Here is a 16,584-nt window from a genome sequence, read left to right on the forward strand (position 1 = left end):
GCTTGCCACAACTAGAGAAAGGCCGTGCGCAGCGACGAAGACCCAATGCAGCCAAAAATAAAAAAATAAAAATTTATTTATTTAAAAAAAAAACAAAACACATGCACCCCAATGTTCATAGCAGCACTACTTACAATAGCCAGGACATGGAAGCAACCTAAACGTCCATCAACAGAGGAATGGATAAAGAAGATGTGGTACATATATACAATGGATACTACTCAGCCATAAAAAGGAATGAAATTGGGTAATTTGCAGAGATGTGGATGGACCTAGAAAGCGTCATACAGAGTGAAGTAAGTCAGAAAGAGAAAAGCAAATATTGTATTATAATGCAAAAATGTGGAATCTAGAAAAATGGTACAGATGATCTTATTTGCAAAGCAGAAATAGAGACTCAGATGTAGAGAACAAATGTACGGATACCAAGGGGGAAAGGGGTGGGATGGGAGGAATTGGGAGACTGGGATTGACATATCTACATTATTGATACTATGTATAAAAGAGACAACTGATGGGAACATACTGTATAGAACTACCTAATGCACTGTGGTAACATAAATGGGAGGGAAGTCCAAAAGGGAGGGGATATCTGTACTCGTATGGTTGATTTATTTTGTTGTGCAGTGGAGGCTAACACAACATTGTAAAGCAACCATACTCCAATAAAAATTAATAAAAAAAAAAGAAATAAAAGGAAAAGAAAAAGAATCAGTAGTTCTAACACCAAATGTGCCCCCAGAGACAAGGTTGGGGCAGGGATGGCAAATACATGACATAGGTAGCATTACTGCCTATCTAGCACCCATGGCAGGCATCACCAATCAATCCTAGCACTCCTTTCCACTAAGCTAAAATGCAACTTCAGAATCCTTGTCAAGAGTGCTCCAGGAAGTCATTTCCATTCAAGCAGAGCCAGCCCATGAACTGAAATCTGTTTGTCATTTATCTTGCAAATGATCGGAATGAGGCCCAGAGAGGGGAAGTGGCTTCACAATGGTCAACCAGCTGGTTAGTGGTCCTGGAGTTTCTGAGTCAGAGGCCAGAGCTGAGCCCACCAGGTGGATCTGTGGGGTCACCTGGAGTTGAGCCAGCCTTCTGAGCCCTCTGTGCCCTAGAGGTGGGCCAAAGCCTTTGACCTGGACCCTGGAGCTGGCTCAGGTTTGGGAGGCCTGCATGGAGGGCTTCATGAGTGGATACATTTGCCTGCTCTGGCCACTCCTCTCTGTCCCAAGCAACAAGGGGGTTCAGGACCCTAGAAACGCAGGAAGTCACAACCTAGGCTGGCCTCCCTGTCCTCTCCCTCTCCTCCATGCCCCTGGCAGGCCCCAGGCATGTCACATTCTCTGATGGTGGTTTCAGGTCCTCTGACTGGCCTCAGATGCTCTCCAGACACCTGGCACTTACCCCATGGCCCCTTGGGGAGCCTCTGGAGGCTCATGCCTCAGTCATATGGGTCCAAGTGGGTGAGGAGGGGGCAGAAGTGAGAGCGCCATGTCATGGGGAGAAGGAAGTTGAATAGTGCATGGGATGGGCCCCCCCTCCCCTGTTCCTTGGGCCTGCTCCTGTCACCTGCCCCCATTCAGTGCCCACTCGTCCTGTACCTGAACCCCTGACCCCCACAGTCCGGGGTCAGCCAGGTCTGCACCGCCAACCCCTCTGCAGAGCCTGAGAACGTCACGGCAAGCTCCAGGGAGACAGGGTGCCCCATGGGTCCAGCAAAAGCCACAAACCATCAACGGCGGCCGTGGCCTGGCTCGCTTCCCCTTTCCTCGCTCCAGCCACCCCCCCCCCACCCCCTGCCTGAACAGGCTGCTGAGCTTCTATGGGCCTCAGTTTCCCCCCTGTCAAATGGGACCTCTCACCCCTGACCCCGTCCACTCCTAGGGGTTCAACGGTACTAAAGTCCCCCTAGAGCGATATTTTGAGGGGTGGCTGTCATTTAGGGCCCAGGTTTATCCAGAGGCCTGGGGGCTCCGTGTCACCCTCCCCCACCCTCCTGGTCTCCCTGCTCCCGACGACGGCACGGCCCGGGGTGGAGCCCAGGCAAGGGAAGGGAGGGGAGGGGAGGGCTGTCGGTGGGTTCCCACGGCCGGGCCGGGGGCAGACACGTAGACAGGAGTGTGTGGTTTGGCCTCCCAGGGAGCAGGGCAGGAAGTGCTTCAGGTCTGGGGGGCGGGGGAATGGGGCAGTTTGGTTTGACCTTGCGGTGAGGCGCTGGGGGAGCCCAGCGAGAGGAGAGGCAGGGTGACGACCAAGGCACTCCAGCCAGAACAGGAAAAGGGGGAGGGTGGGCAGGCCAGGGGCCCCCTGAGGACATGGTGAGGGTGAGACTTTTCATGTTGTGCCTTTCGGGACTTTGTTACTTTTGAAGCATTTAAAAGTAATACCCAGGAAAGAGCCGGAGAAACAAAATGTGGATTCTTTAGAACATAAATGTAAAATCACTGCAGGAAATAAAAAGAAGAAGGAAAACACCCAAACACACCCACCACATCAAAGCCCACCTCCCCACCTATTCTCCATATCCAGATTGAACCTGTGACAACAGAGTCACGCCAGTCTGGCTCCAGCTCCCAACCCCGCTGGCTACCATCCCATGCAGAGTAAAACCCGAAGTCCTCAGCACAGTCTTTGGGGCCCTGCAGGACTGGCCCCATTTCATCTTTGACCTCTTCTCCCACCCCATATCCCCTGTAGCCTCTCCAGCCACACTGGCCTCCTCGAACACACCAGGCCTGCTCCTGCCTCAGGGCCTTTGCACAAGCTGTTCCCTCTGTCTGCAATGCTCTCCCCCCAGTTCTCTGCGTGGCTTGCTTCTCAACCTCCTTCGATCCTTTCTCAAAGGTTATATTCTCAGTGAGGCCTTTTCTGACCTCTTTGTTTACAATTACATCCCTCCCACCACCCCCCACACCCCTTCCTTTCTTTATTTTACCTCTGTAATCATTACTACTCTCTACCATATTCTCACTAGAATGTGAGCTCCAGGAGGGCAGGGATTGTCTGTTTTGCTCATGGTTGTATCTCCAGGGCTCCGAACAGTGCCTGGTACACAGTAGTCGCTGAACATAAAAAGATTAACTAATTAAAAAGCAAACATAGGCTATAAAGAAGATAAAAAGAAATAGCAAACTGGGGAAAGATGACAGTTAAAGGGTTAATACCCTTAATGCAGGAGAAGCACTTGCAAATCAATAAGGAAGTAATAAAGGGCCCAAGAGAAGGAGACGCAAAAGAAATAAACAAGTGATCGGTAAAAGAAGGAATCACTGGTGGCCAGTAAACAGGAAGAAGCTCTCAGGCTAAGAACCAGAGGTATGAAAACTCAAATGGCAGGACTTCCCCGCTGGTCCAGTGGTTAAGAATCCGCCTTCCAATGCAGGGGACGTGGGTTCGATCCCTGGTCGGGGAACTAAGGTCCCATATGCCGTGGGGCAACTGAGCCCATGCGCCACGACTAGTGAGCCCATGTGCTGCAACTACAGAGCCCATGCGCTCTGGAGCCTGCACACCACAACTAGAGAGAAGCCCACGCACCGCAACCAAAAGCCCATGCACCAAAATGAAAGATCCCACATGCTGCAACTAAGACCCGACGCAGCCAAAAATAAAATAAATAAATAAATATTAAAAAAAGCAAAACAAAACTCAAATGGCATCTTGATGGCACTGATTAGGTTGGCAACATTGTAGTCTGATAGGGATGTACGGGCAGCGGCAGGGGTAAGCCCCCTCTCCCACTGCTAGGGGCAGATTTGAAAATGCAGGCACTCTGATATCTGCCCCCATGTTGGTCTTTGTTGCCAGCCCCACTCCATAGGTGCAAAAACAGGTCCAGAGAGGGCAATAAGCTCCACTGGGGTCACACAGTGAGAGGAGACACAGAAGCTGGGCCCAAACTCAGCCTCTGTGGGCCCATCTACTCCCTGGACTCCACAACACCTTGTAGAATCAGGGCCAGGTCTCTCTGGGACCCTGGCTGGAAACTTGGAGTGGGCAGACAGGGGGGTGGGGTATCCCAGTACCGTGGCCGACTGGGGTTTTTGAATCAGAGTCCTAATCACGTGACCTTGATCAAGTGCCAGCCTTTCAGAGCCTCAGTTTCCTCATCTGGAAAATGGGGATAATAGGACCCGCCACCTTGGGTTTCTGTGTGCATCAAGAGAGGCGATGCACGTAAAAGCCGTGAGATGGAGCCTGGGACGTACTGAGCGCTCAGTAAATGGAAACAGGCCTGCAGCTGTCCCCCTCCCTCTCCCCTCCACCACGTGGGCTGGAAACTCTGAGTCTGTCCCACAGCTGTGTTCCAAAGTGCTGGATGCTGCCCTCTCAGGTGACAGGGTGGATCTTTCCCACCCCTCTGTGTCTGTCCCCCAGGCCCCGGCTGCCAGCTGGCTTCTCGCCCCGTCACAGGGGGAGTGGAAAAAAACCCTGGCCAGGGGGACACTCTGGCCCCACTGGCTGTGTGGCCTGGGGGCAAGTCAGTGCCCCTCTCTGGACCTCTGTCCTGAGACGAGGATGGGAGGTAAGAAGGAGGACAAAGAACGATGTCAGAGTTCACCCCTCCCTTGCACACGGATCACGTGCGGTGATTTGAAACGCATTTGCACGCGCATCTGCTCTGCTGAGCCAGCACGTGCGGATGGGGGCGATTTTAGCTCCGTTTGGCAGATGGGGAAACTGAGGCCAGGGAGGGGAAGCCATGCACCTCTCTCGGCAGGAGAGAGGTAGGGTGGAGAGAAGGGAGCAGGGGAGGGAGAGAGCTGATGAGAGGGAAAGAAAAAGGCAGGAGAGAAGGAACAAGAGACAGACACAGACAGAGACAGGGAGACACAGTCACAGGGAGAAAAAGAGAGACTGAAAGGGAGGCTGAGACTCAGAAAGTGTAACAGGAAAGTCACAGACACACGGCTGTGGCTTGAATTGTGTTCACCCCAGAACTCATGTGTTGAAGTCCTAACGCCCCCCAAACCCCCAGACACTTTGGAGACAGGATCTCTGAAGAGGTGATCAAGTTATGAACAAGGTCATTAGGTTGGGCCCTAATCAATATGGCTGGTGTCCTTATAAAGAGGAAATTTGGACACAGAGGTACAGAGGGTAGGTGATATGAAGACACAGGGAGAAGGTGCCCATCTGTAAGCCAAAGGAGAGAGGGCTCACAAGAAACCCACCCTACTGACACCTTGATCTCAGACCTCCAGCCCCCAGAGCGCGAGACAATACATTTCTGTTGTTTGGGCCCCCCAGTCTGTGGCACTTTGCTATGGCAGCCCAGGCACAATGACAGACAAACACAGAGGCAGAGAGACCGTGAGAAGGGCCATGAGGGGCCCTGTGGGGTTTGGGGATCAGGGTGGAGTGGGGGGCCTGGCTGCCTAGCTCCTCAGAGACCCCATCCCTTTCCCATCATAGGCTGCACCAGGGCCTCACCTTGCACACAAGGCCTGCACCTTGGCAACGGGAAGCTTCAGCCTGGAGGAAGCAGGGTCTGCCATCCCCATGCCTCCTTCCTCCCACTCCCCTCACTCAGCAGGAGACTCCACGTGTCCTGTACCCACCCCCCCACTCTGAACCAGGGGTATTTTTAGCTGGAGTTCCTTGGAGATGAGGGTTGGGGGGTCTCCACCCAGGCTTGTCTGGCTGGGGAGGGTCTGTTAAGAGGGGCAGGGGTGAGACTGGACAGGGTCTACATGGCCAGGGAGGGATGAGGGAGCCCCACCAGTCCCCCATGTCCCCTTTCCAGGCCAATGTCTGGTCTCAGAGAGGGTCAGAAAGAGCTCCCAGGAAGGGGAGGGGGAGTGATACAGACTGGGTAGGGGGCACATGGCTGGGGAGAGCCGGGTGCTGGCAGGTCAGAGGAGGACATGTTTAATGATCAGCACCCCCAGGGAGAAATCTTTCTTCTCTCCAGAGCCCTCGTGAGCTCAAGCACACTCTATAGCTCCCTACTGCTGGCAGCACCAAGCCCAGGCCCCACCTCAGGCCCTGCCATCTGGCTCTGTACTCCCAACATGGAAAAAATCTCAGCCCCTGCCGTTCCACCTCTATCCCTGCGCAGTCTCCAGAACCTGCTGGATTCATTCTCACCCCCACCCCTTTGCACTTGCACTGCCCCTGCCTGGGATGCCCTTTTCTGTTCTCGCTGGCACCTCACACTCCAGGCCTCCCCACACCTCTAGCCCTTCTCTAAACGTGCCGTGTCCTTTAAGCCCCATTGAAGCTGTGCACGCTGTTCCCTCTGTCTGGAACAGCCTTTCTCCAGGCCCGGCTACCTACCTCCTCGGTGGGGTCTGCCTTGACTATCCCGTTCCCTCTCAACCACACCACCCCATCCCACCACCTTCCCCAGCACTTCCCTCTCTCTCCAGCAATTGTGTTCATTTACTCGTTTGCTGGCTGTATGTCTGGCAGTTTCGACCCTGTTTGTCTTGTTGGTCTCTGTAAACATGCACCCACAGTACACCTTTGGAGAACCGATACTGAGCAGTTAAAACTGAGCAATTCCCAGCTTGCCCTAAAACAGTGGCTTTCAAAAGTTTCATCAGTGACTAAGAAATACATTTCACCTGGCGACCCATTAAACACACGTAGAAATCATGCGAAAGGTTCACGGAACAATTCTTACTGTTACTGTGTACGACACATGCCAATATTTTCTTTTCTATCCTATTCTATTCCATTCCATTGCCAGAAAATTCTGGTTACAACCTTCTGATTTCATAATCTACTAGTGGGTTTCAACAATACAGCCCCGGAGAGAAGGTTCTTGAATTCTTGCTGCAAAGGCCCCTGGGACTTTCCCGCTTCTGCCCCCTCCTGCATCTACTCCAACTTGCTGTTCTACTCTTCTTGTCATTCTGGGGCCCTCCAACCCTCTCTTTTCGTAAGGGAGCCAGAGCCAGGTCGCAATTTACAAGGAGCCACAGTGAAAACCTGTCTGTGATCCCCAGATGGGTAAGTCCCTCCCGCACTGCTTCCCCAAGATGCTTTCCCTGACCTCCTCAGGGCTCCTCTCCGTGGGCACTGGGACGGTCGGGCCATAGAGGAATGACCTGGAGGGGAAGGTGGCGAGGAGGGGAAGGGAGGGCGAGGCTGGCAGGCGGTGGCTGCTGTAGTCCTTCCCATGGAAAATCACAGCCCCCCTGCCCCCCATACCAGCCCTCCTCCTGGATAACAGTGGTAGTCCCGGCTGCCACCGCAGGACCATTGCGACATAGGTGCTATGATGAGAAACACAGCTTCCATTTCACAGATGATGAAACCGAGGCTCAGTGAAGGGGAGGGACTTGCCCCAGACCTCACAGCTCGAAAGTGGCTGCCAAGAGGAGATCTGAACCCAAGCAGTCAGATTCTCAAAGGTTCAGAAGGGCAGCCTGATTCAGAGTCCCTTCCCTTCCCCAGGCCTCAGCTTCTGTTGGTGAAAGGGGAGACCTGGGTACGGTGACCTCAAAGGTTGTCTCCATGCCTGACCTTTGCTGAGGTCAGATCAGCACGGTCGCTCTCCTGGGCCGTGCCAGAGGAATTAGAGCAGAGCTGACTTTTGGTGCCCGTTCCGCCTTTTGGGCACCACGACCCACAGCCCAGCTGCTCTTTTCCCTCTGGTCTATCTCGAGGTCGAGGTCTTTGCCCCTCCCTCTCTCTCCCACCACTTCAGGGCCTGGTCCTCTGCTGAGCTCAGCTGAACCTGGGCTCCAGGGTGGGGAGCTGACAGGCTCGCTGGGTCCCTATCCCGGGGCCTGGATGCCTTAACCCAGGGACTTCCAAAGTTGGTGTGAACCGGGTTCCCTTCCTCAGTGACATCCTGCTGGGAAAGCCAGTTCACAAAAGAGATTCCAAAAAGGGCTGCTCTGGTTAAAACAAGAGCAGAGAGGCTGGCTCTTGTGCGCCTGACCTCTTAACCACCACCCTCTTCTGCCACTATCTCGGGTCACCCCAGGAGTCCCTAAAGCCCAGCTTGAAAATCACAGTATTAGCCCCAAGTGATGGTGATATTTAGATGTGGCCTATAGGGGAAATGTTTTGGACAAGGGCCTAATGCTTGCTTTGAGCCTCCACGTGAGATGGGTATGGACTGGGGCAGGGGTGAAAACCCTCCAAAAATTCGAAGACAGCACAGCACAGAATCCTGGAATTGGTGTGAATTCCAATCCCTGCTCTCCACCTGGGTGGCCCTCAGAAGGTGCCATACCTCTCCCAGCCTCAGCCTCTCCATCTGTAGCAGGGGCATGGTGGAATTTTGGGGTGTGTGTGTGTGTGTAATAAATGAGGTGGTGTAGATAGTTTAGTAAATAATAAACATGGACTGTACACCATTATAGTTGCTGCTATGGACCCATCACTGTGAATTGTGTGATCTGGGAAATGTTACTAACTCTCCCCATGCTTCAGTTTCCTCATCTGTAAATTGGGGATGATGACGCTCCCTACCCCACAGGGTCCTTACGCCTGGAGATAAATGAGCGTTAAGGTGCTTAGTTAACCCTTGGCACAAAGTGAATACTTAACAGATGCTAGATATTACTTGTGGTTATTATAATTATTACTGTAATTCTTTGTTCCTAGCCCCAGTGGGCAGCTACCCCTGCGCCCAGGGCCCGGCTTACCCCGGCGGGATGGAGGCGCGTGCGCTCACGCTGGTGGCGCGCTGGGGCCCGGGCCGGTTGAGGTTGTTCTGCCCCGGGGTGGGCGCGCCGCTGGGGGCGCTCGGGCTCCGCGGGGACGCGCTGAGGGGCTGCGCGGGCTCGGCGGGGCCGGCGGCGGGCGCGGCCCAGAGCGCGGCGCCTGCGAAGGTGGCGCTGGGGCGCACGGCGAGCGTGCCCGCTGGTCCTCCGGGCGGCGGCTGGGGCGGCGGGGGCGCGGGGGGCGCCTTGCGGCGCTGCGAAGCCAAGATGGCGTTGGAAGCGGCGCGCGTGCTGTTGACCAGCAGGCACTGCTGGCACGAGCAGGGCTGGCCCGAGCTGGCGCCCACGGGCCACGACTGCGACTTGGGGATGGAGCCGACGGTGAGCGGGTAGGCGAGGTCCAGGCGGCGGCGCAGGCGGCGGCGCCGGCGCGTCTGGCGGTTCATCTGCGACATGCTGTTGAAGTAGATGAGGTAGCAGAAGCCGAGCGACGAGAGGTCGAGCCACGGGTGCTGCTTCTCGTAGGCGTTCTGGATGGTGATGCAGATGTCCATGTCGTAGGCCGTCCACGCGCCGCCGTCGTTCTCCCACTCCCACACGATGCCCTTGCCCGGCGCCGACGACGGGTCGTAGAAGTTGCGCCGCACCGGCCGCATGGTGCCTGTGCTCACAAGGGGGACGGGAGTCAGGACCGGAGGGCCGTTAACATCCGCGGCCAGGGGGATCGGGACAGGCCGGAGGGGCGGGGGACAACACCGGGGTCAGCACGGGCTGGAGGGTCAGTACGGGCAGGGGCGAGCTTGAGGGTCAGCACATATGGCCTGGGGCGAGAGGAGCGCGGGCCCGGGGAGGGGGGCGTGGAAGGCAAGGAAGCGGGGTGTCAGGACAGGGATGCAAGTCAGCAAGGGGGTCAGGGGGTCGCAAGCTGCCCCCACCACTGAAGGGTCAACACAGGCACTGAAGCAGTGGCCCATCACAGGCCCTGGGGGAGGAGAAGGGAGAAGGGGGTGTGAGCTGTTTAGACAAGGAGCGGGTGGGAAGCGGAGTCAGAGCCTGGGGTGGGAGCCGGGATCGACAGAGGCCACGACCGTGCCGACACTGATGGTCCTTCTTTCCTTCATTAGCTCACTCATTCAGTAATCCGTCCATCAGTCCATCCATTCAGTAATTACTTCAAGCACAAGTTCACTTATGCATTCCGTAATTCTTTCATTCGTGCCTTCCTTTATTCCTGCCTTGGTTTGTGCATCATGTATTCCTCAGTTCCTTCATTCAATAATTCTCTAGCTCACCCATGCCTGCCATCATCCATACCTGCACTTATTCTCCTTCAGCAACTCTATCCATGATTTCAATCATCCCTTCACTTACGACCATCCTGTATAAACATGTGCACCCTTCCACATTCCTACTTTCCCTTCTCTCCTTCCCTGTTCCATCTGGTATACGTTATATGTTACACATATATCTTGCTTTCTGTCTGTCTCCTCCCACTAGAATGTCACTGCCACAAGGCGAGGACTTCGTTTTACTCACTGCTGTATCCGCAGCGCCTGCACACAGTAGGTGTTCACTAGATATTTGCTGAACGTGTGAGTGAATTCGTTAGTTCAGATATCGATCCATTCTGAGTTCGGTTGTTTTATTCTGTCATGCCTTTTGCTATCCTTGCATTGGTCCATTCCTTCATCCACTCATTTACTCCTTTTTTCATGCATCTGTTTGTTTATTTGTTCCTTCTTTTAGCAAACGTGCTGCCTATCTGCTCTGTGGATGGCTTCGTGCTGAGTGGTCATTCAAAATGAACATAACCACGTGACAGCCCCAACCAGGTGGGTATTCACGCTCCCATTTTAAAAACAGGGGCCCTGAAATTTGGCTCCCAGCCTCTGCTCCATGCTTCCCAATTCTAGATGCTTTCTGAGAGCAAGGCTCCATGGACACTGGGTTAAAAAGAGATGAACAAGGTCCAGGCTGCGAGACTTCTCAGTGCCTTGAGCCTGCCCTGTGCCTTGGGGCCAGTGTGGAGAGATTCTTTTGGTTCACGTGGCACACTGGCAGGAAGGCTGCACGCTTGACTGCTCCTCAACTGTGGGCAAGTCCCTTAAGTCTCCCTAAGTCTCGGTGGCCCCATCTCGAAAATGAAGGTGATGATAATCCATGAGCCACCCCTCCCCGATCACACGGGGCTGCTGGGAGGATTTGGTGAGAATAGCCACAGAGCACAGGGTCTGGGTGGGGCACCAGGGCTGGGAGGCAGACAGACCTCATTTCAAGCCCCAGCCGCCCAACTTTCCAGCTGTGTGTCTGTGATCAGGCAACTCAATGGCTCTGAGCCTCAGTTTTATCGTCTCTAAAATGGGCACAAGCAGACCTTCCTTATAAGGTTGCTAAAAGGATCCATCGAGACAAATAGTGTCTCTACTCTGATGATTCCAATATCCTCTCCCCTTAGAGCCAGACTTGTGTATCCAGCTGCTCCCTCTGCACTTTCCCATGCAGGTCCAATGGGCTTCCCAAACTCAGCTCTGCCAGAGCAGAGCTGTGGTCTTCCTCCACCCCAAACCTGCTCCTCCTGAAGCCTTCCTTGTTGCAGTTACTGGCAGCTCCATCCTTCCTTTTGCTCAAGCCCCAAAGCCCCAATCCTTGGACCCATCCCTGACTTCTCATGTCATACCCCACGTCCAGTCTATCAGTAAATCCAGTGGTCTCTATCTTCAAATACATCCCACATCTGACCACTTCTCCCTCTCCCCATCGCACCAAGTCTACCTGGTCCAAGCCACTGTGTTTCTCTTGCCTGGACTATTGCAGTAGACTCATTACTGGTCACTGCTCCTGTCCTTGCCTTCTGTCGTCTCTTCCCCACACAGCAGCCAGAGGGATCTCATTCAATGCAAGTCAGATCAAGTTCTTCTTTGACTCAAAATTCTCCCATGGTTCCCTCCTTGCTTGGAGTCAAAGTCAAAGTCCTGGCCATGACCTACAAAGCACCACATTGTCTATAAAGCCTCTACAAAGTCCCGCGGGTCTATAAAGCCCACCTCTCACTCACTCCCTGGCCCCATTGCTGTTCCTCAAACAACTGAAGCAATGTCCAGCCTCAGGCCCTTTGCATTTGCTGTCCCCTCCCCCTGGAATATGACCTAGCCACTCCCAGACGTTCTCACAGTTTTCCCCCTCCTTTCTTTTAGGTCTCTGTTCAAACATCCCCTCATTGGAAACGCCACCCTTCCATGGCCCTCCATTGCCACCCTCTTCCCTTGCTCTATCTCTCTTCCTGGCACTCAGTGCTACCTGCGTGATTCATTCATCTGCAGACTTGCTTCACTCTCTGTCTCCCCCGTACAAGGTCAGGGATCTTGCCTGCTTTACTCCTGGCTCTATCCCTTGTGCCTAGCACAGTGCCTAGCACGCAGTGGGCCCTCCCTACGTGGGGAGTGTTTCCACTGTCAACTGGCACAACGCCAGGGTGCCTGGCCCTGGAATCTGCGGCCAGATGGATGAGGACCCATCATGGTCCATCCTGAGGACCCCCTCCTTCCCCTGCCTTGCTTAAGCTTCTCTCTCCCGGGCACAGACTCTATCTGACCTTCACTTGGGTCCTGACCCAGGGCCGAAACAGCTACTCCTCTGCTCTCTCTGTTTGAATCCCAAGGGCTATGGGCTACCCCCTGCCCTCTGTCAACCTCCCAGACTCCGAGAGCTGGGGAAGTCGAGGCACAGAGCTGTAGCTGTAATGAGAGAGGCGTGGCGGGCGTAGAGTCAGTCGTGTGAAAACTGCCCCCTCCCGGGCCTGCAGGGCAGCCTCATTCTCCAGTCTGTTTATCATTTTAATTTAGCATGTGCATGTTGACTTTTTCCTTGACAACGGTGTTCTTCCAGGGCAGGCCTGAGAGGGGATTAGTTAGAGGGAAAATCTGGGATCCTGTTCCCATCTGCTCCCAAGTCCTGGTCTTCCCCTCTCAGAGCCTCAGTTTCCTCATCTGCAAAATGAGGGCCCGTGACAGATGATCTTCAGGTCCGATGTGTCCAAAGTACCACCATTAGCCTCCCAGTTAAGGGTTGGGGTGCTGCGTTACATGGAAGGTGTAACCCCGGAACGGGAAGGCAGGGGGTGGGAACTTGCTATATTCAATCACCTCTGTGTGCCAGGTCTTGAGCTGGGCAGGGCAGGGTCAGGGGTGGGAGGGGCAGAGTGAAGTGGCTGAGAGAAACAACTCAGAAGGCTCACAGGCCGTGTGCCAGTCCTGGCTCCACGCTTAGCCTCAGTGTCCTCATCTGTCAAATGGGGTATGAATACCCACCCCCAAGGGATCACTGTGGGGCGGAGTAAGATAACGCACATCATAGGCGCTTGGCAGAGCGCTTGGCTACAGTAAGTGCTTGAGGTATGTTAGCTAAGACGCTGTTATTATTATATACATTACCCACATTCACCTTTTCCCAGCCCTTGGTCACTTGGCAAACTCCTACTCACCCAAAAAAACCCTCTACATGCCCACCTCCTCCAGGAAGTGCTTTTCTGTTCTGCTGCTATAGCTAGCACATGCTGCTTTTTACTGCATGTATATCTTTGCACTGTCATTACGTGATTTGTTTTTGTTCTTAATCTCCCTCACTGGTTGATGACTTTCAGGAGGACAAGGACCAGGTCAGATCTATGTTTTTGTTCCCAGCACTAGGCACAAGGCACAAATGAGGCGTCTGCAACTGAAACAGGCAACCTACTTGGCACAGGTCGGGGCTCAGAGGGAGTGGGAAAGAGGAGGGGTTGGTCTTTTTTTTTTTTTTTTTCTTTTCGTGGTACGTGGGCCTCTCACTGTTGTGGCCTCTCCCATTGCGGAGCACAGGCTCCGGACGCGCAGGCTCAGCGGCCATGGCTCACGGGCCCAGCCGCTCCGCAGCATGTGGGGTCTTCCCGGACCGGGGCACGAACCCGCGGTCCCCTGCATCGGCAGGCGGACTCTCAACCACTGCGCCACCAGGGAAGCCCGGAGGGGTTGGTCTTGCTAGAAGAGGGAGTGCAGACTGGAGCAGAGGCCAAAGTGCACAAGGGGTCCCCGGGGAAGGAGGGACAGGGTTCCTAAGGTCAGCATTGGCCAGCTCTGTAACAAAGGACTCTGGGAGCTCCTCCCAGCCAGCTCAGGGCCAACCAGCCCAGGCGTCCCTCTCTCCAGGGCTCTATTTAGCCGGTATTGATTTTCCTGCCTGTTTACTGGTAGTTATTAAAGGCTGCGTCCCTGGAGTCCTTTTCAAACGAGATCGGAACCTGGCGAGCTGGAGTAATTAGGGCAGCTGCCGTCCTCCCCGCTGGGCCCTGCACCCTGAAGCGCCCAGTGTTGCCTGCCTGCCTGTCCGTCCACCTCCCAGCTCACGCTGGCCGTGGACCAGGCCGAGGGGGGCCAGCTGGTTCCCTGGTGACCTGCCTGGGCTGCGATTTCGAGATTTCCAAGGGAGCAGCGGCGGAAACACTCTTTCTCTTCCCCAGTGGCCCTGGCCTAGATTTTTGGCCAGAACAATGGGTCTAAGATGAGGCTGGAGGTTCCTCAGCCTGGGAGATGGGAAGGGCCTCAGACTGGTGGCCTGGATGCACGGCTGGTCTTTCTAACATGGACTGGCTCTGCTGGGTCCACTCCCCTTCTCTGGCCTCACGGGTACCCGGCTGCACTGGCCACCAGGGTCCGTGTCCCCATGGCAGTTAGGAACCTGTGTCAAGCACGTACTATTTCTGGGCCTGTTTCTGTGTCTGCTTTTGTTCCCTGTCCCCCCACCCCCTCCTTCGCTTCTTAGGAATGTTTGGTTGAAAAATTCCAATCTTGTTCCAGATGAACTGAGGGGAAAGGGGCTTTGGCCAAATGTCAGCTGGAGGATTGCAGGAGCTGGGCCCCTGGAGACCGGGTGTGGGGACGGCCGCGGCCACTGCAGCCAGTGACCAGTTCATGCCTGGGGCAGAGACAACCAAAGAGAGATCGAGACACAGGTGGGGAGAGCAAGAGACAGGGAGAGAGGGGACTTCCCTGGCGGTCCAGTGGTTAAGACTTCACCTTCCAATGCAGGGGGTGCGGGTTCGATCCCTGGTCAGGGAGCTAAGATCCCACATGCCTCGCAGCCAAAAAAACCAAAGCATAAAACAGAAACAATATTGTAACAAATTCAATAAAGACTTAAAAACAAATGGTCCACATTAAAAAAAAAATCTTAAAAAAAAAAAAAAGAGAGGGAGAGAAAGGCACAGAGACAGAGAGAGACACACATGCACAGAGGGCCGAGATCAAAATGGGAAATGCTAAGGCAGATAGATACAGGAGAGTGGGGGGCAGAGAGACTTAAAGAAACAGAATCCTAGGACTTCCCTGGTGGTCCGGTGGGTAAGACTCCACGCTTCCAGTGCAGGGGGCCCAGGTTCGATCCCTGGTCGGGGAACTAGATCCGGCGTGCCGCAGCTAAGACCCAGTGCAACCAGAATAAATACATAAATAAATAGATAAATATTAAAACAAAGAAACAGAATCCTGAAGCCTAGAGACTGAGACAGTCAGGGACAGTCAGGGAGAACGAGAGAGCTAGGCCAGGAAACGGAGGAGCAGAGAGGGGGGACGGGGTGGGGGAGAAGACCGCAGCTACAGCAATACCAATAAAGCTAACGTTTACTGAGTCCCCACTATGTGCCAGAGGCTGTGTTCAGCACTTTCCTTGCACTAACTCATTTTATCCTCACACGGTTCCTTCTAGGGAGGGACCAGAATTATTCCCATTTTACAGGAGACAACTGAGGTCCCAGAAGAGTGAAATCTTGGGAGGGTTGGGGATAATGCTTTATTCACGGAGCAAAGGAAAGGCCAGGTTAGACTGGTTCTAAGGGGTTTAACTCAGCCAAGTGGTAGCCCAGCCTAGGATACCTCCAGCGACGGGGAACTCACTACCTCAGCTTTGCCCTCAGTTGTTTCGCTGTGAGAGGTTTCTGGCTGGAGAACGCGGTCCTGATCTGACCCCTCTGCCTGAAGGCGGGGTGTGTGGGTGTCTCAGCCCTCCAGCTTTTGGCTTTAAGAAAAAGCTGACTCTGTAGAGAGACGGGAGGGTTCTAAGCCCTCCTGTCTGCCTCTCTAGTCTCCAAAGTGTTTCTCCCTGGGCTGAGCCAGTCCCAAGGCCCAGCAACAAACCACTCCCTCTGGGGGTGGCTTCCCGGAGGGAAGTGACCTCAGTTTGGGGGCACCCAGACCCTGACGGGAAGGGGGGCCCGTGGGAGGCAGTCATGGGACATCCTGTCAGGTGGGGGGAGTCCCGCTGCTGGCTGAGGCCTGTGACTGGGGGTTGGGCAGTGGGTTAAGCGTGAGTTCAACACCCACTGGATGCCAGGCCCCAATGGGGTAGTTTCCTGATTCCTCCCCCAACCCAGAAGTCATCGTAACCATCATTCTCGCTCAGAGAACACACTTTTGTGGCCCAGGCTCACGTGAACTCATTTAATCCTCACAGTGGCCCTATGAGGTAGGGATATTACCATCCCATTTGATTTTTTTTTGGCCGCGCTGCGGAGCGTGAGGGATCTTAGTTCCCTGACAAGGGATGGAACTTAGGCCCCGGCAGTGAAAGCGCCGAGTCTTAACCACTGGACCGCCAGGGAGTTCACCATCCCATTTTAGAGGCAAAGAAACAGAGGCACAGCTCAGGGTAGGAACATGTCCAAGGTTATCTGCAAGGAAGTGGTCCAGCCAGAAGCCATCCCAAGGCCACCCGGTTCCAGATGTTCCCTTCACTGCTCCACTTGTACTAGCCCACGTTCCAGGGGAGGAAACTGAGGCACGGAGGTTACACAGTAAGTAAGGGACACAGCTGAGGTTCAAACCCAGACTATTACATGGCCTTCTGGAATAGCGGCCCTCTCCCTTAACCCCTCGACTGATGATCTGTGTGGCTGGCCAACTCCCTGACAGCAGTAACAATAACCATCCTG

The 16,584-nt window shown here is 54.4% G+C and overlaps 1 protein-coding gene across 1 annotated transcript in view; it reads right to left on the reverse strand.

Moving 5' to 3' along the window:
• The window catches only part of DTX1 (deltex E3 ubiquitin ligase 1), a 37,110-nt gene that overhangs the window by 10,275 nt on the left and 10,251 nt on the right, over positions 1–16,584 (reverse strand). Inside the window, exon 2 of the mRNA XM_065889905.1 lies at positions 8,610–9,288. Within this exon, the coding sequence (XP_065745977.1) occupies positions 8,610–9,288 (679 nt within the window). The remainder of the gene's footprint in view (positions 1–8,609; positions 9,289–16,584) is intronic.

This window comes from Phocoena phocoena, chromosome 13, assembly GCF_963924675.1.
Source record: "Phocoena phocoena chromosome 13, mPhoPho1.1, whole genome shotgun sequence".
NCBI lineage: Eukaryota > Metazoa > Chordata > Mammalia > Artiodactyla > Phocoenidae > Phocoena > Phocoena phocoena.